Below are 26039 nucleotides of genomic sequence, written 5' to 3' on the forward strand. Positions count from 1 at the left end.
ATGGACAAATATATACTGGCTAAGCAGAAACTGGTAGGGAAACGAACCAAGGCGAACGAGTGGTGAAGGATTTGTCTACCAAATACCAAGGAAGTGGCCGAAACATTACAATGGACAATTTTTTTACGACCTTGCCAGTTGCAGAACTGCTTCTCACCTGGAAACTCACGATCGTTGGAACTTTGCGCAAAAACAAATCACATATTCCTCAAGAAATGAAGCAGAACAAAAACAGGACAATTGATTCAACGACATTTGGCTTCAAAAATAATGTGACAATGTGCTCTTATGTTCCCAAAAAAAAATAAAGCAGTAATTTTGCTTTCGACCATGCATAATGATGCTGAAATAGCTGACAGTGGGAAACCTGAAATAATTGAATATTATAATCGTACCAAAGGTGGTGTTGATCGAATGGACCAAATGTTTGCGGAATATCCAACACAAAGACAAACAAAACGATGGCCACTAGCGATGTTCTTCAACATGTTGGGCATTACAGCTCTTGCAGCCTACATTGTCTACGATTTGAATAACCCTATGTTGCCTTGGGGAACAAACAACAAGCGTAAGCAGATCCTGCGCAGCTTGGCTGAAGCATTGTGTATGCCCATTATTGAAGCCAGAGCCATAAATCATCAAATGACGCGAAATTTTTCGACTAAAATTGCTATTGAAGCATATTTCAACCGACCGCTGGAATCAATGGTGTCAACAGCAGCATCAGCATCTGCCGCAGCGCGCACGCCAAAACCTGTGTCCGGATCTTGCTATTTATGTTACGCACAAGAGGAAAAACGCCGTAGAAAAACCAGAAAGCTCTGCGCCAAATGTAAGAAGCCAATGTGTCTTGTACATTCGGTCACATCAACAAATTGCTCTATTTGCCATGATTTTCCTTAGATATAAGATGCATTTTTATAATTTTTATAATAAAAGTCAATAATATAATGTGTGAAATAAATATTTTTAATTCTTTAGATAAAAAAATAATATAAAAAACGTTTTTTTTTTATTATTATGAGGATTTTTACTATTGGGGTACAAACGTATCCCGGGTGTGTGTTCTCTAGGTATCAAAAGTTACAACACTTCAAAGTTGATACTGGATACATTTGTACCTGGGTTAAAGATTTTAAGCAACCTCGATTCTTTTATAGTAGGCCTTTTTTCTGGTTTTAGTCTATCGGTAAACTCGGTCGATAATAAACTTAACATATCTCAGCCAACACTTATAAGTCTAAGGAAATAGGTGCCTATGTTCATCAATTGTTAGCATTATATGCTATATTTTTATTTTGATGGGATATTAAGCAGGCACCTTTATTATCTGTTGAACGATCCTGAGTTAACACTTTCGGTCTGGAATTACTTTCTTGTAACTAGGCGGCTTGTGTCAGCATTCATCATTCACTAGCCAGCCCGACACTTCTTATGAAACCTGTTGCTTTTTGTGCACTGGAGCCCTATGATGTCAACAGGTCGGTCACATCTCTAGGTTGAATAATTTTCCCAGTAGCCGGATATGAGTGCTGGCTAGAGACTTCATAAGCTGCGTGTATCGCGAAGGGCTGCACGCCGTCAAGCTTTCTGCTCTATATAAAAACTTAAACTAGGGATGATCATATGTCCATGGGCGGCAAAGTCGAACATCAGTTCAATATAATGACGCTGGATTGGTTGAAATTTCCCCTACCGATGTTTGCCTACAGATGATAAACTTATAAAAGCGTAACAAATGCACATCCCCGCAAACAAATACTTTTCCTACAGGGTGTAAGTATGCAGCCAACGCCCACATCAATACTTGCACGCCATCACACCTTCACAAATTTGTGCTCGTAAATTGGTGAGAATGCACGCGAACTAGTTTTCCATTCATTGCTCGTAGCAAAATGCAAATTTTATTTCACAGCCAACGTCAGCATAAAACAACAACAAGGATAGCAAAAAAAAAAAAACATTATATGTGGCGCTTTTTACTCGGAACGTGACAGAATAGCTTATGGAATTTAGGCTCAAAATAGCGGCATCTCATGCAGGTGATTCCGAAATTCTTGTTTGGGCAAAGAGAGAGATCTGTGCTACACAAAAATTCTACATTGAAATGTCATTGCAAGAGCAGCAGCATCAAAAACCAAAAAATGATGCCACATGAAAGTGAGACAAACGAAAAATTTGCTAAAATCCGCCAAATAAGTCAACAGGAATAACAACAACAACTACAGAAATAACACATAGATTGCCAAATTTCATTCGATTTTGTGTGTGCGCATGTGTATGTGTGCCTGTCATATTAATACTGAGCTTAAACTGAATGGAACATTGCGTTGTGGCAGCTAACACTAACTGCACAGCCACTTTTCCTTTGATGGTATGTTTTGGGGTTTACATAACTCAGAGGTTGTGGTGAATGTAGTAGACTGCACTCACTGTATTTTGTTATCGTTGTCCAATTCAGCTCAGAGTGCTGGTTTCGATAGTGCTTGTTATTTGTGTTGTTATATTTTGCTTTGCAGGTGCCAAGTAGAAATTTTGAATGGTTTGGTTTGCTCGTTGTTTTGGGACCTCCAGAGATGTGCCTATCTTCGCCACTATTATATACCCATGAGTAAACTCGTACATTCTTCAACACAAACATACAAATACACACACTCTTACAAAATACCATGCAAAAAATCGTGCAAGTAATCCCTAAAAAGATTGCTCTCCGATTGATCTCTTTTGTCTACAGTTGGGCATAATTGATCCCCTTTAGTCCCTTCCGGGTGCAGTTGGGATTAGTCAGTTTCAAATCTACATATGTAAATAATAGTAAAACAATGGCAACGAAAAGAGAAAAATAAAAAATATTACAGGTGATTGAATCGAATTATTTAAGAAAAATGCGGAGCCCTATACGGAACCTAAATTACGAGGACTTAACGAATATGCCGGAGTTAGGGGTAAATGTTCGTATAATAGTTTTTTCTTTTTGAAAACAACTTTCATCGAATATATTTGGTAGCTTGGCAACCCTTCGATTCTGTTTCGGCTATGAAAAATGCGACCGCAACCTATTTTAGTCCTTAGTGAACAGAAAAGGGGCTGGTCTTCATATGTTCCCATATGTGTACAAAGGGAATTGGTCCTATCGATCCCTTTCGGGTATACATAAATGGGTACAATTAGTCTCTTCATATGACATGCTTAAACAAAACGGACCACTCCAACTCATACAAAGAGATCAAAACTGGCATTGGTCGCATACTCCTTTGCGGCTCATCCCGGATTCAACCTAGACTAATCTCATTTTTTACAGGGTAGTGTCTAACATGCACAATACTCACGCACTCATACACAGACACAGCTTGAATTTGAAGAGGCGTTTGTTGTAGGTTTTGCAGATATGCCACAACTAGACATTTCTGAGAGCCAGCGAATAGTATTCACTGAACAAACGCAGCTTTATAACGAACATACAACATGACAGCCAACTAACACCAGCGGCAGCGTGATGGTGACGAAAAACTTTTAGATACGAGCTTGAGCCATTGCAGTAATATAAACGAATGTCTGTCTTTGACATAAATTGCCTCGCGCTCTTCACCACTGCTGTGGTTATCCTTCATATTTTGACTATTGCAGTTTGTCTTCGTTATTTTAATTAGCCGCGAATTTAATTTCGTGTTCATAATTCAGTAAAAAATTGTGTACGGAAAAGGTCAGAGTTACTAAAGACTTGTGTAAGCCAACAGTAGCTACAAACAAATAATCCCTTTTTTAATAACAAACATTTAATTAACGCCAACATATCCGTACCACTTTTAGTACGGGCACCGTTGCGTATACGTAACATATTTTGTTTATTAAAAAATGTAAGGTGCGATAACCTCCGAAGAGATCTAAGGCCGAGCTTCTCTTCCAATTTGCGTCGTGCTCCTCTTGATTTTTCCCTACAAATTGGCCGGACGGGACCTACATGTTTTATGCCGACTCCGAACGGCATCTGCAAGGCAGATGAGTTTTCACTGAGAGCTTTTCATGGCAGAAATACAATCGGAGCGCTTGCCAGACACTGCCGAGGGGCGACCCCGCTTAGAAAAATTTTCTTATAATTGAAAAATCTTATTTCTAAAATTTTGATGTTGCCTTGCCCGGGAGTTGAACCCAGGGCATACGGTGTGATAGGCGGAGCACGCTACCATCACACCACGGTGGCCGCGTATTTTGTTTATTAACTGGCGTAAAAGAATTATTAATGCACGCACATTCCTGCAATAGAAGCTAATATAAGTGTGTTGAAAATATACCAATTTTGAATAATAACACGGTGGAGTGACATAAGGTCAACGTACAAAAGGTCAAGTGTAATTATAAAAAACTTAAAGTGGGCATATTGTCAATTGGCCTTATGCATACTTCAAATAATGGGGGACATAAGATCAACGGACAAAAGATCAATTTTAATTATAACTACTTCAAGTAGACATAAGATGAAGGGACCTTATGACCTTTCTTACTTTGACTTTATGACCATCAGGAAAATTCCGTTGGAACTTAAGACTTTTTCGGAAAGGAGACCATAATTTTATATACCAATAAGAGACTTTTTCGGAAAGGAGACCATAATTTTATATACCAATATGCAACAAATCAAGAACAACCCAAAAGCAAAAAAAAAAGAACAAACTCTCACCGGCCTAGCCTTTTTATACTCAGCGTGCTTTACACATAGATTATATTAACTTTGATTGGATAACGGTTGGTTGTACAGGTATAAAGAAATCGAGATTGATATAGACTTCCATATATCAAAGTCATCAGTATCGAAAAAAAATTTGATTGAGCCATGTCCGTCCGTCCATCCGTACGGCCGTCCGTTATCACGATAACATGAGTAAATATTGAGATATCTTCAAAATAGATATCTTCCAAATTTTATACAATAGCTTATCTGGACCCAGAATTGATTTGTGTTGAAAATGAGCGAAATCGGATGATAACCACGCCCACTTTTTATATATATAAAGTTTTCGAAAACACAAAAAACCTGATAATTTAGTAAATAATACACCTAGAATGTTGAAATTTGACATGTGGACTGATATTAAGACTCTTGATAAAAATTTAGTAAATTTTTTTTAAATCGGCGTGGCACCGCCCACTTGTGATAAATACAATTTTACAAATATTATTAATCATAAATCAAAAATCGTTAAAGCTATCGTGACAAAATTCGGCGGAGAGATTGCCCTTACTATAAGGAATGCTTTGAAGAAAAATTAACGGAATCGGTTAAGGACCACGCCCACTTTTATATAAAATATTTTTCAAAGGGTTGTGGACGAATAGAATAAGCTATACCTTAGCGAAAAAGAGCTTTATGTCAATAGAATTTTACTTTCTAAATTGAATTATAACATTAAATTGGAAAACACTAAAATTTTTCAAAATGGGTGTGGCGCCGCCCCTTTTATGACTTAGCAATTTTCTATGTTTCGGGAGCCATAACTCGAAGAAAAATTAACATATCCTAATGAAATTGTGTACACATATTTTGCTTATAGCAGAAAATCTTTCTCGAAATCGACGGGATCGGTTAAAGTCCATGGCAATTTAGATATAAAACAAGTTTATTGTAAGAGGAAATGGGGAGACATTTTTTTTAAACGGGCAGAGCCAGGTGTTATGTAGAAAAGTAATTTATCTGAAATGAAATGTACAATTGAAGCTCACGCTGAGTATATAATGTTCGGTTACACCCGAACTTAGACACCTTTACTTGTTGATTTTGCTCTTTATTGAAACTAGAATTGGGAAAATAGCGCAACAGGCGAGAATTTGGAATAAAGAATAGCGCGATTTTTAATTTTAAATTCTCTCTCAATTATTCAGCTCAATAAGCTCTTATTATTGCAGAGAAGACCTCATTGGGCCAGTGTTTTTTCTACTGAAATTTGGCCAAAATATGGGAAAAGGAGAAACGCAAGCGTAGCGAAATAACTAAACGTCAGTTTATTCCAATAGATGTTAAAATTTTAATACATGGAGGTGCGAAACAAAGTCATCGATATTATGGCCACTAAATAAAAAAAGTTACTTTATGACTATTTCGGAAAAGAGAGATGGACATAGTGTCAATATCGTTGATTTTGTTACCGTTTGAAATTTGACATTGTGACCATTACATAAATAGTCATAAATTCAATTGACTTGAATGCCATTTGAAGTGGCCATAAGGTCAAATGACACTATGGCGGTTGACGGCGTGTCATCTTTCCTTTGTATGCTCATATTTAAAAATCGTCGCTTAAAGATGCATTGTTAAGCTGTAAGCAATCGCATAGAATGCTCATCGGTTTCAGATGAAGTTTCTTGATTTCTTATGGGTTTGATTTACTTTCAGTTTTAGTTTTTCTATTTCTGCATTTGTTTAAGGGCCAGTCTGGGTTCCACATTTAAAGTAGGTTCTGAGTAACGTTACATTTTGGTTTAGGTTTTAGTATTTGCTTTTATGTTTGGTTCCGCGAAAGGTTCCTATCTAACAGCTCAAGCTCCTCGCGCTCTAGCAGTTCCGCCGCACTTTTATTTCTTCTAAAGGCGCGTCTCTCCTACTTCTTCGCGTCAGTATAATGCTCTAATATGACGAACTTTGCCGCGACCATATGCAGCGTGACCCTTTTGAAAGCGCTCTTTTTTTCAGAGCCAGCGTGACAAAACTCATCGTACCAGTTGTTTTTATGGGTTCACTGGAAACCTTTGATATCAGCAGCGGCGTTACGTAATGAGAGAGAAATATGCTCCTACTGCTTGATCATGTCGTCAGGTCGAAGAATGTTCTCAGTGAGCAGGTAAGAAAGCGGAGTGAATTAATCATCAGCTGTATGTTAAGAGAGCGGCTTTTCGATAGCAAAACTTCTTTGTGATGCATAATTTGCCAAGTTAAGAGCCAAATACCCCTTCTTGCTCACCCTGGCGTTAAGTTCGCTCAGCAGGATTTTAATATAAAGGCAGGAGCAAGCATGCGTAGGGTTTTTCTAATTTCTCATAGAAGCAGTCCTTATATTTTTCCACGTCATCTTTGTTTTGGTGCATAAGCGTATATAACTGCGATATTGAAAAACTTCGCCTTAATGCGATAGCGGCAAAGCTTCTTCCCCACAGCAAAACCAACACCTTGGCTACGGACTGGATTTATGCTCATAAAGCCATTGTAGTTTTGCGACGTCTACTACGACCCTATTGTTCTCCTACCTTACCTCGCCCCACGTTTTTTCTGTGCGACGGTGATAACGTTATTTGCCTTAATTAGGACATCAATCAAACGAAACAGCCGCGCATCGGTTCATCAGGGCATCGGTGATGCAGTGAATTATTTATGCGTGGGATGGAATATTGGAGATGAATTTGCCTAGCAGCCGGATGCCATTATCCTTAAAATGATTACAAACTAATTTGCTACCAATGATTCGACTACGAAGTGTTGAGTTTGGCAACATGGATTCGATAATTGCACCACTGATCATGCAATTAGATCCGTGCGTGACAGCGTGAGGTTAAATCATCCATTGCAGGCACTCACGTTAAAGCACAATGAATAATGCCTCTAAATAATAGTTTTTTAAATCATAGTCCCTTAAAGATTTGCCGTAGTCATCATCAGAAAAATTAATTCTCATCCGAGGTTTGTTGCTTAATTTCATTTTTACGTGGCCCTCTCAAGCCATGCTCACACACATGTAGATTTAAGTCGCTCTTATGACTGTCTTACCTACGTGGGCATATTGTAAGCCAAAAAAATCCACAGGTGCTGTTTGGGAAAAGAGAATCCGTTAAGTTGGGAAGCCTGAAATTGATTTTGTTGTTGATTGATTTTGTGGTCGAGAAAAATTTTCACGAACAAATTATATATTTGAGTTGGTACAAATGGGGGTTTTGGCTAATGCTATGATATCAATTCTGAGTGAAATATTGCCCCATTTCAGCTGTATTTACAAAAATGCTCCATCCCACAAAAAAATTTCAATAACGCCCACTTTCAGATTTTGTTTAAAAACCCCCAATCTGAGTTCAATATCAATGCTTTTTGACATTTTTGAACCGATTTCTGAGAATCAAATTCTATTATAGGACGATGGCAAAACGTTTTCTGAGAGAAGGAAGTTTCGAAACGGTATCCAAGATAGGATGATCTTCCACTCAGCAGTCGAGATGCTAAAACCGATCAGTCCAGAATATATATATATATATATATATATATATATATATATATATGTATGGACTGATCGGTCCAATATATATATTGGGTTGGGTCGATTTGTATTGGCGAAAGTTAACCGGTATCGCAAAAAAATAATTTTCGAGCCTGCGAAAAAAAGTCGATTTTTCGACCAAAATTCTTCTAAATTTCCATAAAAGATTTTTTTTTTTTTTTCAAAAAACTGCATTTACCAATTTTGCATTTGCCAACCGGCACGAAAAAAAATAAATAAAAAATTGATTTGGAGCCTTGAAGACTAAAAAAATTCATAAGAAATCGGAAAAATCGATGAAATTTCGCAGGCTCGAAAATAATTTTTTTTATTTAGAGGATAGTACTCACCGATATTCTATTGATTGGGCTGGTTGGCCGACTATGGTTCTTACTGCTTCAAGCGTGTAAAAGGCGGAGCAAGGCGGCCAGGGCTTTGATGATTCCCACGACGGCTCTAAGGACCGTCAAACAGCGTAGCGATGATTAGTCAAATTGGCGATTGTAAAAGCAAGCAACTGTAGACCTTTCCAATCAGGAATATTAACAAGAACTTGAAGGGAAATTCTTAAACACATCAAAAATTTGCAGGAAATTGTATTTCTTGCAATAGTATGCTGCACTTCACGTTTGATTTGTTGAACAAGTTAATTTTTCCTGAAAGCTTTTTCTTATTCTGTCGCCCGAAATGCAATATTAATGCACTCAATAGTACACGTACTTTTATGCTAATACTTAACAAGAAAATCAATTTTTTTATTCCAACTTTTAGCGAATTTATTTGTTTCGTTTTCACAGATTTCGCGCACGGCAAATTGAAGAAAACACTTTATATTGTGACGAATATAGCAACACTAAGAGATACAATCGTCTCTAAGCCGATACTAAGCAGTCACTTGTATGTACATAAACAAATCAATCATTATGTCTGCACATATGTACATACAAGCAGCGGAGAGATATGCACAAACACATGCATATATCTGAGTTACTCACAAAAGTGTGCAATCATCATCACTCACATATACACGCGCATATGGCTATGCGAGAAGCTATAAACTAAAGATACACATGCGACGAGTAAAGCTGGTAACCAAGTAGAAAATTCTAGCAGAAGAAACGACGAGAAGTATGCGAACGAGACAGCAGAGAGTATAAAAGGAGCGAAAGCTGAGTAGGCAGTAATCAGTTTGATTTAAGCACGCTATTGGTTGTGAAGTTAAGTGTTATTATGAAGTATTTTCAAAGTAGTCTAATAAAGACCATTTTTGCGTTATTGAATATTGGAGTTATTTATTCAACAATTTAGCGATTCGAACGTTAGCAGAAGATTTGGAAAAAGCGGAAATTCACTAGATTCGTTACAATATATATATTATATTTAGAAATATTGCTGATCCCGAATTAGTAACAACTATATTGAATTTGCACAATAACAAGTCATAAAGATTATCGCTAATTTATAAATTGGTTTGAGCAGAAAAGCAAAACATTGTTGATTTGCATGAATGAATATTTAGCAATGACCAAAAGGTGGTGGTTTTCTGACATGTGGCGTTCATACCGGATCGGTACCCTTTGATTGCGGCGAATTCTGGTCGTTGGATTTAGGCGGTGGAGGCTGCCACATGTCCATGAGTACTACTAATAGGGAATTTAAGGCTAAGTGTAATTCATGAGTTTTTGGGAATACAATAAGATGAAATACAATATAATCCAATATAATACAGTAGATGGGCTACAATTAAATTCATGTATGTAAAATGGGGAATTTAGACGTGTGACAGCCTATGCCGCGTAAACATATGCGTAGTGGAACATTAAACTGAGCCCAAATCTTATAGAAAAATCGATGGCGCGGTATGGGTTAATAAATCGATCCAGTCTAATATATATGTATGTATATGTAAATGTGAATATAGCGCTCCAACATATATTTAATTTTCAAAAGCAATTCAATATAGAACATTATCTATTATGTACTATTAATTAAAATGAATGGATGATAATAATATTCTTAATGCCAACTCAAATCCGATTACTCGCTTGCCGATGATTTCAATTAATAATTCATTAAGTAAAGTTTAATCAGGACATATATTAAATATGACATTATTAAAATTTACTAAAATAACATGCACAGTCATAACTAAAGTGAAATGCAATGATTATGAAATAAAAAAATTATTCTTTACATAATCCTGTAAATATTATTAAACTTACATATGGACGATAAGCAAATTAAGCAAAGCTTTTATATGAATGCATAAAATTATTTCACGCCTGTGAAGATACACAACAAGCCAGACAATTTGTTTTCCTTTTTTTTATGGATCAGCTGCTTATGCATATGTATTTGTAATTTGGTTAATTAATAATCATAAATTGGTATGGAAATATCGCAAGTTAATTAATCTTGATTTTATTGATACAGAATATTGACGCAACATACATTCACATAAGCACTAATAAAACTTTTGTTTCTTATATTAGCTTTTCTAATTGCCATCAACAACAACAAAAAATTGTTTATCATGTCATACGTAGAACGTAAACTTTGCCTGCACAGTTACCTTTCGTTATTATTTCTTCTTCCTTTTATCACACAAAGGCATTTGGCATTGCCTTGCTTTGCTGTCAAAAGCAGTCATTACCACAGAATTTCAATGTGGAGAACCATTCAGCGTACTACCAATTTTGTCACCAGCAAGGAATCCTAGGCATCGCTTTAATACAAGAATGCATATTAGACTGGGTCGTAAAAAGCATTGTGAACTACTTCCCAAGTTTTAAAACGTGCTTTGGGTTGATTTGAGGGTAAACAATAATATTGCTCTTGAAATGTCAACACATTTTATTATTATTTTTTTTTTTTCGTTTAGTAGTCGCTGAACATGCAGAGTAGCAACATCGAAAAAGAAGTTTGTTTATTTGCGCATTTAAAAAAAATATTTTTCAAACAAACGCTCATGCCTAGCGTGCCTTAATCGTTAAATGTTAGCAGTATATTTTATTTAGGTTTTTCGTTAGATTTAAGCAATATGATAATATTTTATAGCATATTTTCGACCTATTTTTCGAGTCTTTACAAACATGCGTGCATACGGTTTACCTCGTTGCTCGTAAATCAACGACTAAATCACAGCGATGATTTCACCCTTACCAATACAGCTACATTTTCAATTTTGGTGACCACTGATTAAGTTATAGATTCTTGAGAATAATTTTATCACTCTTCTTCTCTCCCCACTCTCTTCCCACACATCCAATCTCTCTCTCTATCTCTCTTTCGCTTTCTCTTACCTTTTCCTCTTCCTTCTCCTACTCATTATTCTCAATATACCATCCCTCTAAGTATTGCTTTCCCCTCCTTCTCACTTTTCCTCTGAAAAATCGCATGACAACTAAAATTTTTGAAATATTGCGGTCTTTACGACGCAAAAGTATCCTAAAATATAATTTATCTCTTAGACTAAAAGCAGGAGCTCATTGCGACTTTCGCGGTATTCTCACTGAATATTATATTATCTCTTAACACACTTTCTATTACTGAACCCTAATTAGACCTCTTGGTCATAAAGAGGTGCTGAGGGCGAAATTATCGCTACTCAGCAGTCTGACCACGAAACTCTTATTATACTCAGCTGAGAAAAGCCAACAAAGTATTTTAAGTTTGTAGACATAACGGTAGGTTGTAACGGAATAAACCACCATGTATTAAAATGATCATCAATTCATTTAGCAATTACTGTCCGCCCGTCCATATGTGAACACGAAAACTTGAAAAAATTTTGATATATCTTGTTTTATTTTATATTTTCTCTGCCTGTGTCGATGCTCAATGCTTTTTAAAATAGTATTTGCCAGTTATTTTGCAACTGCGCTGGCGTTTGAAAGTTTGGTTTCCCTGTACTGAGAGTACTAACTTCAACCATAGCTCCCATAACTTAAAGGCAATCAAAACTTAAAAAAATAGCCTTTCTGTCACTCTTTGAACTATTTCATAAAAAGGTTTAAATAAGTCCGCTGTTTATTCAAGCAATTCCAGACGCTTTTATACAGCATTGTGCAGAAACAGCATGGCTATTTTTGTCGAATTTCATCACCAAATACCTTCTTTTTTATTTTCGATATGTATATGAAAAAACTTCAGTCCTAAATTTTCGATAGTTGGTAGCGTAATGCTATCAACGGTTAACAAACCACTGCCTTACAACGACTCCGCAATTGACAGGATTTGCCTGGTCCATTATATAAAAGTGGAAGTCCAATTGTTGTACAAGGTCCATGCCATGATCAATGTGGTCACACAATCAGTGAAAGTTTCAAGACCCGTGATGTGAAAAATATGAAGAGACAATGAAGATAATTGCTTATTCTCTAACATAGTTTCTTCCCTATTAATTTCAATAACTTTCCGGACAATACCCCGTTATTTATAAAGAGTTGAGAGTTTAAAAAAGTGTATTCAAATCAAACCGTATCTAGGATTTTTGTCTCCTTGTAAGGCAGGCATATCTTAACGTGGTAATTTTTTTACCCCCCCTGTCAGGGAATAGCCTCATACTCTTGCTGTTCTTCAACAAAGTGGCTATCCTTTCTCATAACTCATGACTATACTGGCAAGGTATGGATTGAGCTTGGTAATTACGATGACTTTCCGTTAAAAAAAAAATATATATATACTCCGACAATTAAGAATTCCAGTTCTTATGAAAACCTTAAAGCTTTAACTTTTTTAATATGGAGTCCTCTGAATTGTTTTGAGTATGCATTTTTGCAGTCCAATCAATTGTTTGACATACTTAATGAAAATTAATCATTAAACAATTATATGAAGATCACTCAATAAAATTAATGATTATTAACATTTTTAGTCACTATTTTACAGGTATATAATAAATATATTTTTTTATTTATTTTTATTTTTAATAAATATATTGTGGCCAGTATTAGCAGTTTTGAAATATCACTGTGCTGCGAGTAATAAATACTGGACAACAACAGCAAGACAAGGAGATGAAACAAAAAACCACACATACATGTGCACAGTAATAAAGAGCGCATATTATACAGGCATATACACACATTTACATAGAAGACAAACGCGAATATGAGATGCAGTGGTATAAGAGAAATAAATAAAACAAATATTCGAGAAGGCTGTTCGCGAAAACACTACACCCTGGGAGAAATAGGCGAAGAAGGCAACTGAGAGTATAAAAGCAGCACAAGCTAAGGAATAATCAATCAATTTTATTTTAATACGCTATAAAGGAAGACCTACTACAATTTTGAAAGATATATTTTGAGAAATCTTGTTTAATGTTAGCAATATATTTTGTTTCGCTATTTTGTTAGACTCAAACAATGACGTAATATTTTTATGTATATTTTGGAATATTTTTCTATGTGCACGTACAAACATGCCTGCATACGTCTGGGTTCCTAGCTAGAATTTAAACGACTAAACGTCCACCACTACGATGATTTTGCTCTGACCAACATAGTTGCAGGTTTAATTTTGGTGGCCTTCGATCTAAATAAATCCGCCGTAAGGCTATAACGAAAAACGAACACAAGATGATGCACGTGCTGTCGCTCATAAAGTCCAATCGGATAAAAACTAGTAATTATAGGGGGTTTTGTATATCTGGGAGCAATCCATAACATCAAAAAATAATATCACCGCATAGATTCACTTTAGAAACCATATGTGAAATAATTGAGGAAAAAGGGAGGCCTCTGTGCTACTAAAAGTTATACGTCACCATAATCTTAAAAATCATTAACAACATTATTGTGGCGAATAATAACAGCTCCAAAGAGCGCAGACGATATTACTCATATATATACACAGAAGACAATGAGACATATGAGATGCAGAGGATGAGAGAAATAAATAAGAAACTTATCCAGAAGCCATGAAATATGTTCAAGTGATGGTCAGAAAATTTGATTTTGAAACTTTGCAAGTGAAGTACGCGAATAACTTTGTGTGTATTGTGAAGTTCTACCAAACAGTAGTTTACAGCAGTACTAAAGGACATTTTGTTAAACTGCATATTTGAGTTATTTATTTGACAGTTCAGTGTTTCGAGCGGAAACAAGAGGCCAGTATTTTCGTAAATTTCCGAAAATTCGCTACAATATGATTACAAAGTTGAGGTACACTGTAAGTACATATATGCCTTTTTGCCCTTAGTTGTCCTTAGCTTTTGTTTTGGATGGATTAGAGATCTACCTAGTCTAATGCAAACACTACATATCTGTATATACATATTTTCCTACTCGTTTTTAGACAAACATCCTTCTAATGTGGTAACTAGCTGTCATAGACCATACATTCAATTGTCCATAAAGCAACAAATGGTATACACAAACAACAAAACATTAATAAACAAAGAAGGACAAAAAAGTTGTGAAATGTTGGTGTTGTGTTGGTTGTAAAGAAAATCTAAACTGTTATTTGCAGCAACGGTTATATCCCAGCAATGGTCGTTGCGGTTGAAACTTGTAATAAGCAAGTCGATTTTTGCAGCCTTTGCAGCTTTCTGTTGTTGTAAGCCTGTACGAATATTCAATGCCGATCGCTTGGTAATTAATTTGGTCCCTCTAGTCAATCAATTAAAAAAGCATTGAAGCTAAGTGGTAAAATGTTAGTGCTTGCTAATGATTTTAATTTAATTATTTAAACAATTTTTACAGTAATCTAAAGGTTAACTAATTATTTGCAAAGAATGCGGTTTGGCAGAACTAAGCAAGGGAAATACTCAGTTTGTAATGAACAGCAATGTTATTGATTATCAAACTTACTGTGCTTGTAGTTCAATTAATTAATAAAGTGAACAAATAGGTTGAATTATCTATTGTTAACCGAATTAAGTGATAAGAGGTTGAATTGACAAATAAGAATCCCAACCGCTAATTTTCTATTTATTTTAAGGGCTTATTTTTTTAGAGGGATATAATATTTTCTTCGTTTTACCAGATTTGTACATTATTTGTTTAATGTTTTTAATGAAATATGAGAGTCTTAGCAAAGAAGAAATAATAATTAAAATAAAATTTAAAAAAATAAAATAAAATAAAATAAAATAAAATAAAATAAAATAAAATGTAAACCGAAATGAAATAAAACGAAATAAAATAAAATTAAATTTAATTACATTAAATTAAATTAAGTGAAATTTAGTTAAATTAAATTTAACTAAATTGGATTAAATTAAATACAATTAAATAAAATAAAATTAAATTAAAGCTATATTAAATAAAATATAAAATTAAATTAAATGAAATATAATCAAATAAAATAAAATAAAATAAACTTACATAAAATAAAATAAAATAAAATAAAATAAAATAAAATAAAATAAATAAAATAAAATCCACTCTAATAAAAACCCTCTAGCATATCTTAGAAAAACACTCGAGAACTACCCATGGCAGGCAGAGTCACCTGTTGAGAATTATATTTTAATCCTTTAATTTGTATGGTACTGTTATACATAAACCCACAGAAAAATATCGAGCTTGGTCACGTGCTTTTCAGTTACTAAGTAGTCGCTCAAATCGCAATAAATTTTATAAACAGACCAGCAGACCCGTCAGACGTTGTTCTCACCTAAATTTGGTATATCAGCATAAATTTTAATAAGCTTTTTCCGTCTAACTCTGCCCTCGCCCTTCTACACTTTTTCCTAATCCTTGTATTCACTCCTCCCTCCGTATTTTTCTCTTCATCTATCTCCATCTTCGTCTCATTCTATCTCCTTATCTCTTTTCTCTTCTCTCAAGTTTTTCTCATTGTTCTTTATATCTTATTGCCAGTCCCAGATGGTGGTATGTATTTTGTTCCAGTCCCAGTCACATTTCGAGTCTCTGTCTCAGGCTCAGTCCCAATCCTAGTCCCAATCCCAATCCGTCTCTGGTCTACATCCCGGAAAAAAGCATCGTATATACTAATATATGCAAATCTATATAACAAATTTCAGGCAAATCGAATAGGACGTATGTAAAGAGGTATGTGGGTATTATTAATTCATGTCTTTCTTTCGGCTTCGCATATCACAATGAAAATTACTTTAAAGCTCTCAGCAACAGCTTTCATTTGATATCCATAATACACACACATTTTAAGGTATCCGGACCTATGTTTTAGCCTATATCTCGACACCCTAGTCACCCTGTGGTGTAAAACTTACTCTGTACTAAAGCATGCAGCAACAGCTTCAATTTGATACCCATAATGTAAAAGCACATTCTAGGTGTATCCGGGTCCACGTTTTGGCCTATATCTCGAGACCCAAGTCACCCAGCGGCATTAAATTTACTATGTACTAAAACGCACATCAACAGCTGCAATTTGATATCTATAATGTAAAAACACTTCCTAGCGTTACCCTGGTCCACGTTTTTGGCCTATATCTCGAGACCCTACTCACCAATATGTATGAAAACTACCCTGTACTAAAGCACTCATCAACAACTTCAATTTGATACCCATAATATAAAAACACTATCTAGGCGTTCACGGGCCCACGTTTTGGCCAATATCTCGAGACCCTAGTCAGCCAGTGGTATGAAAATAACCCTCAACTAAAGCACTCATCAACAGCTTTCATTTGTTATCCATATTCTATAAACCCATTCTAGGGGTACCCGGGTCCACGCGTTGGCCTATATCTCGAGACCCTGTACGTCGATCCTGAATTTTATTTACTATAAACTTTACGGAGTGCGAGGCCTTTCCAACGAATGCAAAACCGTGGAAATCGGTTTGTGCGTTCTGGAGTTATAGCGTCAGGAAGAAAACCCCGACTTATTTTTATATTATAGAATATAGATATATTTTAAAGTCATATATATGTACATTTTACTGTTAAGTACTTACCACCAGCTGGCGCAACGCAATAAAATAAATGGGCTAATACTAGAGCCCGAAATGGTGCGATGATCCTCATGACAACGGTTAATTATGTGCTTGCTGCTACTGATTGCCTATGTTGTACTTATTGTTGTTTTTTTTTTTTGACAGCAGCAATATTTCAATGCAGCTGTTGGCAACTAGAACGTATTAGCAACACAAGATAGCAATGTAACAAATTATGTTGTTGTTGTTGTTGTTGTTGTTATTACTGATATTTATTGTAAATCAAGCGTTTGGTCACTTTCCTTGCAACCAAACTACGTTTACTAATTTTCTTTTGTTTGTAATTGTATAGATGAAGCTGCAAACTTTACTTTATGTTCGCTCTCACTCCAACAGTTCAGTTATATAACTTGTTTTGCTCTCCTACGCTCTGCTCTATATATATACATTCAAACTATTCAAATTCAGTATTTACTTAGCTACAACTACACCCTGTATTCTTTATTTTGCCAGTTTGTAAAGTTTTGCATACTATAATATGTAGGTATATAGGTATGTATGTATTTTTGCCACTACTTCACCGATACAAATTTATTTTGCGTTTCGCCATTGTTTTTGCTATAATTTGATGTTTTTGTTGTTGCTGTTGTTGTTGTTGTTGAGGCTCTTCAATATTTGTAAATGGTTTTGCTTTACAACTTTCCAACAAGCCTTTTCTCTTCACATTTGCATTTGTATGCGTGATATACTTGTTGTTTATGATTGACTTGTTGTTGTTGTTGCTCTTCTTGCAACACTTACGTATACAACTCACACAAACACACATATTTTATTCACATATCCAGTGTATATATATGTATATACAAATGTAGTAAGTAGGCAGGCAGAGCACTACTAGTTGCATTCATTAATTGCTTACGTTGCTTGGCTTTATTTGGTTGAGAGCATACGAAGGAGCGTACGATGATAGACGAGTGTGAGATGGAGTTAATTTGAAAGGTTAAGTGAGAGCAGCCTGATTGTACGAATATTTACGTATGCAGCTATATATTTGTATGTATATGTTTTGGCATCAAATTCTCGTATTCAATTAGAGAGCGTTATTGTTGTAAAGGCTTAAACTCGTATTTAATTTGCTTTTCTTCTCTTTGTAGTTGTTCTTGTTAGTGTAGTTTACAGTTTTCAGTTCAATTGTTTCTAGCATACAATGTGTCTTATCTAAGCCAAGTTGACTAGTTATATGAGTTTAGTAGTTTCAAGGTTTTTATAGACAACTTCATACCCGAAACTGTTGGCAATTCCTCTTTTGTTTTTGGGTTGTGATTGAAATTTATTTTAATGGCAGGATTTCTGGAAAAAAGATGAGAAAGCATAGAAGTGGCTTTGTTAGTGAAATATAGTTAGTTCACAATATTTGTGAATATTTAAAATATTTGAAAAAAATCAAATTTTAATTAAATTTAAAATCGATAATTTTTTTTTAACCATTCATTGCAAGAATTTGAGTAAAAAAAATTTAAGAACTGCACCTTGCATGTTGTTTTGTGCTCAGAAAAGTTTGCGGATTCTCTACTTGTAGGCTGCCGGAAAATTCTCTGCATCATTTTTTTTGCATTATGTTTCAACACTTGGTTAAAAATCAATGCTTAAACTCTCATATTCGCCTATACAAAAAAATAAATCGTAAGTATCAAGGCGAATTCAGTACCAGTTGTTGTTATCCCAACAACTGATTTCTTCTTCTATATTATTTTCCATACAACGCATTGTAAAACAAACTCAGTTAATCGAAATCAATTAAAATTTTCTTTTGACTTGGTATTCTTCTGCACGGCGAATTGGTTGAATTCGCTTTGCCATCACCTTGCGCCTTGCTACAAATGCATATTTTATAAAATTTCATCAAATCTAATCATATAAATTTTTATTTTTTTATTTTCGCTAATTTAAAAAAACCATTTGTAGCCGAAACTTACAAAAAAATTTCGAACCCGTTTTCGAAAAAAAGTTCGAAAAAATTTTGAAATAAACTAGGAAATATTTACTTAAATTTTTATTTATTTATTTATTTTTTTTTTTTTTTTTGTTTATGCAGTTTTGTAGCCCAATAAATGTAACCTTCATGTTATGTGCAGGCTACGTGTGATTACAATATACCCAATCCAAATCTTGTTTATGGGTTGCGAGCTAGGCATAAGACCTGCCACATTAAACGCCTTCCAACGAAATATATGAAAAGGCCTTCGGGTGACAACGCTCTGTTCTAATGACGACCACGGCAAGCGTTTACTTATGAATTATGTAGCGTGTTCCGCATATTACACCGAAGATCCTGGGTTCAGTTCCCGGGCAAAGCAACATCAAATATTTAGAAACAAGTATTTCAGTTAAAAAAAAATGTTTCCAAAACTGGGTCGTGCCTCGTCTGTGGTTTGACAAAAACTGCGAGTGTATTTCTGTATGAAAACTTTCTCATTGAAAACTCATCTGCCTTACAGATGCCGTTTGGAGTCGGTGTAAAACAACGTCCCGCCAATATGTAGGAAAAATTTAAAGAAGCACGGCGCAAATTGGAAGAGCAGCTCGGCCTTAAATCTCTGTGGAGGTTATTGCGCCTTGCAATTTTTAATTTTATCTGGAATTAAGTGCGTTGTGTTATGTGAGTACTTGCTATTGTTGGCCTAATATCACGGTGCATTCAAGGACAAAAGTCAAAAGTTGTTTGACCAGCACCCAAGGCTCGCTTACTCGTGTCGCAATTGATGATGTGAGTGGACACACCATCACCTTGGTGGGGTTTAAGGTTTAACTAGCACCTAAATCCAATCTAAAGGGTATGGCACACCGTTGCAATGTTACTCCACATCAGAGCTAAACACCTCTTAACGCATTCAGCTATCAACCACAGCCATCGCGCTGCTCCCAAAGGGCTATCTTCTCTCCGCGGTACCATATTTAGAGTCTTGTTCGGACCTTTATAGCAGAAGCTACTACCGGTTGATTGTCCACTTCCTCCGGACCGATGTTCTAGAAAACCGCTAATTAAAAACAAGTAAGGACGAGACTTCATGCCTTTCATGAATGGGGCTGAACAAAAATCTTATCCCGTTCGCAATCGCCAAATAATCGGATGTATAAGATAAGAAATATATAGTGAAAAGATCTACATACCTAAACGATTTTTAAGATAAATATAAATTAAAAAATGGCAAAAAACCCCCTTACCTGAACGATCGGTATGGGATATATATTATATATAGCTCCGATCGAAATGATTTTTATACGAAATCTTCTATGATATATTAGAATATATCAACAAGTTTCACGTTTTTTTTATTCGAAACTAAGGGAGAAATGGCCAAAAATATTTCTATCTGAACGATCGGTTGTAGGGGATAGGTATATACTATATACATATAGCTCCGATCAAAGTGATTTTTTCAAGAAATCTTCTATGATATATTAGAATAAATATCACCAAGTTTAACGTTTTTATATTGGAAGTTAAGGGAGAAATTTCCAAAAAACTTTCTATCTGAACGATCGGTTGTATGGGATATATACTATATATAGCTCCGATAAAAGTGATTTTTTCAGAAAATCTTCTATGATATATTAAACTATATATCACCAAGTTTCACGTTTATACTTTCATAATTAAGGGACAAATTGCCAAAAATCTTTCTATCTGAACGATCGGTTGTATGAGATATATACTATATATAGCTCCGATCAAAGTGATTTTTCCAGGATATCTTCTAAATATATTAGAATATATATCGCCGAATTTCACGTTTATACTTTCTAAATTGCGGCAGGAATGACCAAAATCGTCTTATCTGAACGATCGGTTGTATGGGAGCTATATGTTATAGTGGTCCGATCCTGCCGGATCCGACAAATATCTAATATAATACAAAAATACATCCTTGTGCCAAATTTCATTGAGATATCTCAAAATTTGAGGGACTAGTTTGCGTTCAAACAGACAGACGGACGGACAGACGGACATGGCTATATCAACTCAGTTCGTCGCCCTGATCAATTCAGTATACTTAATGGTGAGTCTATCTTCTATATTTCTCAACGTTACAAACATCGGACCAAAGTTAATATACCATTTCATGTTCATGAAAGGTATAAGAAAACAAAAAAATATGAAATGGAGTTGGAACCCCTTCGTGTACACACACACAATCAGCTACCCTGACCATCATAATCACCGATCGGCGACGCAGAGTGGCATTTTTGCTTGGCTTAGACGCGAAAATGTAAAAATTTTCAAGTAATTGTTTTTTACATTTGAATGCAGTTTGTTTTTAAAATGTCCACAGTATTTAACGGTAATTAACATTAATTATAATTATTGTTCTTCATTGCATAATCTTCTGCCAAACTGTGAGTTGTTGATGCCGCTCTTAGTAGTGCAATTTACAGAAGTGAAATAACGAGTGGTTTAAAATTAAATAAAACTTTGTTGTGAAACAAAAGTTAAAATATTTTTTGGTTATTTAAAATCTCCAAGTAATTATATTATTTCTCAAGTGTTCAAAAGTTTTTTGGTTAAGTATTTTTACGAAATTATGAGTTTTTTAATGTGTATTACGTTTGGCCTGAAAATATATAAAACCGTGAAAAGAAAAGCCTGCCAATAGTTTGAACCAAGCTGTACCAAAGCAATTTTTGACTTTCTACAATAACTCAATATTATGCATATAACTCAAATGATTCTTCATCCCCCTAGGTCCCTCTTTTGATATAATGACGATCACAAAGAGGGAGTTGTATGATGTGTGGGTTGCAGAACGTGGCCAAAAGCAAAAGAATAAAGCCGTTTTAGACCAATTCTTTACTGTTTTAGGGAGGGAGTAAATAGAGACGAGGGATTGTATGATGAATGCTGCAGTAAAGTTCGAATTTTTGTATCAAAATTTGTGTGAGAAGGATTCAAATGAATTACACCAAAGTTAATTTTCTTGCAAAGTTTGCTTCATGGTTTGATGAAGATAAGAAACTTAAAAATAGGTATGTTCAATTATGAACAAAAGAACAAGATAAGGCTATAAGAAAGTTTTTATTTGGGGTAAATACAAAAACAACCCACCACCCCCTTCACCTAACCTCACTGAAGGGAGTTAAGGCATACAAACATATATACTTGGTTTGAATGAAATATATATATTAATTTTTGGCGTCTAAATCATGCAAAAATGCCACTGTGCGACGCCGGCGATACATTTACACTGCATACTAATTCAACAAATTAATAGACCGACTAGTAGGAAGAGCCCCACTTGCCATGTATCTGGAATGTCCGAACTCTTTTAGGAGAAGTTATCCATACCCAGCTGTTTCGGTTGGTTGATTTCCTTGTCAAGGCAAAGGCCGACATCATCGTCCACTATATTGTACAGCACGATAGGGCCTTACGACGCACAGTCGCCATATGAACACATCCGAAATTCGGAGCTAAGGTGTTGGTTTTCTGTTGGAAAGAAATTTCGCCACCAAATTTACAGGTTTGAAGGACCATCTCGCCGCGATCCGAATTAGGGTGCAGTTCTGCAACATCTCGTTTAATTGTGCTTAAGCACCTTTAGGCGATGCAGACGAAAAAGACAAGGACATTTTCTATGAAAAACTAGAAAAGACATACGAGGACTGCCCCCCCCTTCCCCTCATGATAACAAAATCATGCGAAGAGATTTTAAGTCGGGAAAATTTTACCTCTGCGATGTTACATCGCTGAGGCTGAGGATGATGACTTCGTCGGGGCTCGAAATATGGTCATCTGTAGTATCAAGTTTCAACACAAAAGGATAAACCAAGCTACTTGGCTGTCCCCTGATCTAAGAACACGAAAACGAATCGACCACGTCGTGCTTGACGGGAAGCACAATTGTAGTGTCATGAATGTGCGCACGCTATGAGGTTCAAACATCGACTCGAACCACTACCTTGTGGCAGCCAAGGTACGTACACGACGAGCCAAGATACGTTCGCGACGTTAGTGCGAAGAGCTTCAGATGCTAGCTGAAAAATATAATGCCCGAAATTCTACCTTAAAATACGGCACATGACGAAAAGTTTCAACACTGGGGCAGACTCTGCAGGAATGATTAAAGCGACCTGGAATGTGACAATTCGAGTAAGCTTAAATTGTTGAGGAAACAATTTACTTGATTTTAAGAAGAAAATTCCTATAGTCTAAAAATTTTCTAAAATTTAAATTTCTGCTACCGCTCCGTTGAATGAAGCCGAATTCTGTATTTTAATGCACAAAACTTACAAAAGAACACAAAAACTAAAAATAAAAACAACTTAATACAAATCTCAAAACTTTGCAAAATTGCAATGAAAAGGCACTTCCTCATTTCATTCAAGCATTCATACATTTGACTCTGCATCACAGCAAATTCGAAATGAAATGAAATGAAATGAAATGAATAAGCAACTGCGCTGCCAATGACTAACAAAAATATTTTCACTTGATGTCAGCTCATCTGTTCGCAAAACAACAACATAGAGGCACATAAATATGATTGCAATGCTAAGCTATCAAGCTGCTTTTTCGAAAGTACCATCCACTTCGCGCCACCGTCACTGTAACCCGCCCACTTGCAGCATGCACTTCTGAATGCCTTTGCTGTATTTCCTGTTCCATTGAAGCACATTCATTACGACGGTCTTCTAGTGACTCGCTAGCAATTCAATTGACGTTTGCTCCCCTTTTACTTAGCTAACTGCGAGTGTATGTAGATGGCATTGGATTTTGTCTGTGTTGCTATTGCGGCACAGTTCCAAATTTATTTGGCCTCCAATGTTATATCAGTCAGCAATGTTCCTCATAGTCAGTGCAGTGCAATAACAGTTTGAGTTCATGAAAGTTTTGTGCACTTTTTGAAATTGGCATTTAATGTCTGACATTTGAAATTTCGACAAAGAAACTCTACTACACCCACCCTACGTACTTATAATAGTACCTTTCCGTTCTCGTTAATGGTCTCAAGGATGTAGCCAGAAGCATTTCGCATGCCAACAACTGAGCTTTATACCAGTTGAGTTTAAAGTTAAGTTTTTGTCGGTTTTATGCAATGCGTAGCTATTAAACTTTTCTTTGCATTTTCTTTTTCGTTTTGTGTTGCCCTCAATCAGGCTGCCTATAGCCTTTCTGTGAAACTGTTGGTACTGTATTAATTTTGCGCTTTTTTATGCATTAAAAACTGACATTGTTGACTAAAGGCTTGATCTCATAAAAAAAAAAAAAATTTTCTTTTTTTTAGTCAAATTAAATTGATTTTTTAGTGCTTAAATTGTGTTAAATCATGTCTTAACCAGATGTAATTAAATTTTGAATTCAAAACTTGTAAAAAAAAAGCAAAAATTGGAATTTGCGTAGAGCCTTTCATTATATACCCAGTTGTGATCTACTTTGTTATTCCATGTAATTCGGGGTTATTTTAATGACACTTTGACACTTTTCATGAATAATCGTGCAGCTTTCTCTCTAAATTATTGGTTTTTTCGACAATGTGTCAATAGCTACAATTTAACATTTATTATAAAGGTCAAAAGTAATATTCAAAGGTTGCTTTTATTATAACAGCGAACAAAAAAAGTTGAAAATAAATTTTTATTATAAAAGTAAAAAATAATAGTTGCAATTAAACTTTTGTTATAAAAATCAAAAAGAAAAGTTAAAGGTTTACTTTTATTGTAAAAGTTAAAAAACATTTTTTTAATTAAACTTTTATAATAAAAAAAAACAAAAACAAAAGTTAAAAGTTTACTTTTATTTTAAAAGTGAAAAATAATAATAACAATTTAACTTTTATTAAAAAAGTCAAAAATGAAAAAGAAAGTACGATTTTTTCTATAAAAACCTTAATTAATGGTGAAAACTTGACTTTTTTATATAAAGCCAAAAGTAAAAGCAAAAACACATAACAAACACGCAGTAATCCGTTCTTTCTATCTTTAAATAATAAAAAATGGTACTGTCCACATGGTATATGGATATCATACGAAAGGTTATTTACGTCGTATTTTATCTATAATTTTTTTGCTGCTGCTTATTTGGGACTTAGTCACGAAGGAGGAATCGCCTTTGAGACTGTGACCAAATAATATTTCAGGATTATTCCCGCATCAGTTCCAGATAGTTTTTGGCTTTGTGACTTTTTCGGGATCAATAGAACCGTTTCGGGAATATTTGGGGATCTATTCAGGATTTTTCTAGTATCCTTTCAGGACTTTTCCGAGATCAATTAGGGAATATTTCGTAATCACTTCCAAACGTTTCTAGACTTTCCTAGGACCATTTCGTAATTGGTTTTGTGACCATTTCGAAATCAATGCAGAACTATTTTATGTCCATTTCGGGATCGATTCTTTACTTCTTCTTGATCACTTCGGTATTGCTTCCTGTGTTGGTTCGGGACTATTACGGAACTTTTCGGGATTATTTTCGGAACAATTTCGGGATCTATTTGTGGATCTATTCAAGACGGCATACGTATTCTTTCGTCACTTTTTTAGGTCCATCTTAGAATCGATTTGCGACTGATTCTGAATCGCTTCGAAATTGTTTTCGGTATTAACGTCGGAAAATTTAGGGGTGTTTCCAGGACCGTTTCGAAACTATCCCAGAACCGTTCTTGGACTGTTTCGTAATCACTTTAGGACTGTTTTCAGACCATGTCGGGGCCCATTCTGGACGAAATAAGGACCATTTGGATTTGGAGATCGATTTGTGACTTCTTCTGAATAACTTCTTTAAAGCCCAAATTTTAATATATTTAGTGTTAAGTGGATAAGTCTTAACTATACCCCTTTCAATACGCTGGGACATCTGAATCAAAAGATATATAAATCATTCAGTTTCACGCTCTTGACCGATACTATGCCTACTTTAACATAAACAATCCCATAATA

General features: G+C 35.2%; 1 protein-coding gene across 28 annotated transcripts in view; it reads right to left on the reverse strand.

Annotated features, from left to right (window-relative positions):
- The window catches only part of mmd (mind-meld), a 1228927-nt gene that overhangs the window by 1016188 nt on the left and 186700 nt on the right, over positions 1 to 26039 (reverse strand). For all 28 annotated transcript variants that reach the window (XM_067784016.1, XM_067784007.1, XM_067784005.1 and 25 more), the window contains one exon: positions 17127 to 18455. In XM_067784016.1, coding sequence (XP_067640117.1) covers positions 17127 to 17196 — 70 coding nt within the window. In that variant the 5' untranslated portion in view covers positions 17197 to 18455. The remainder of the gene's footprint in view (positions 1 to 17126; positions 18456 to 26039) is intronic.

Source organism: Eurosta solidaginis, chromosome 4, assembly GCF_040869045.1.
Source record: "Eurosta solidaginis isolate ZX-2024a chromosome 4, ASM4086904v1, whole genome shotgun sequence".
Taxonomy (NCBI): domain Eukaryota; kingdom Metazoa; phylum Arthropoda; class Insecta; order Diptera; family Tephritidae; genus Eurosta; species Eurosta solidaginis.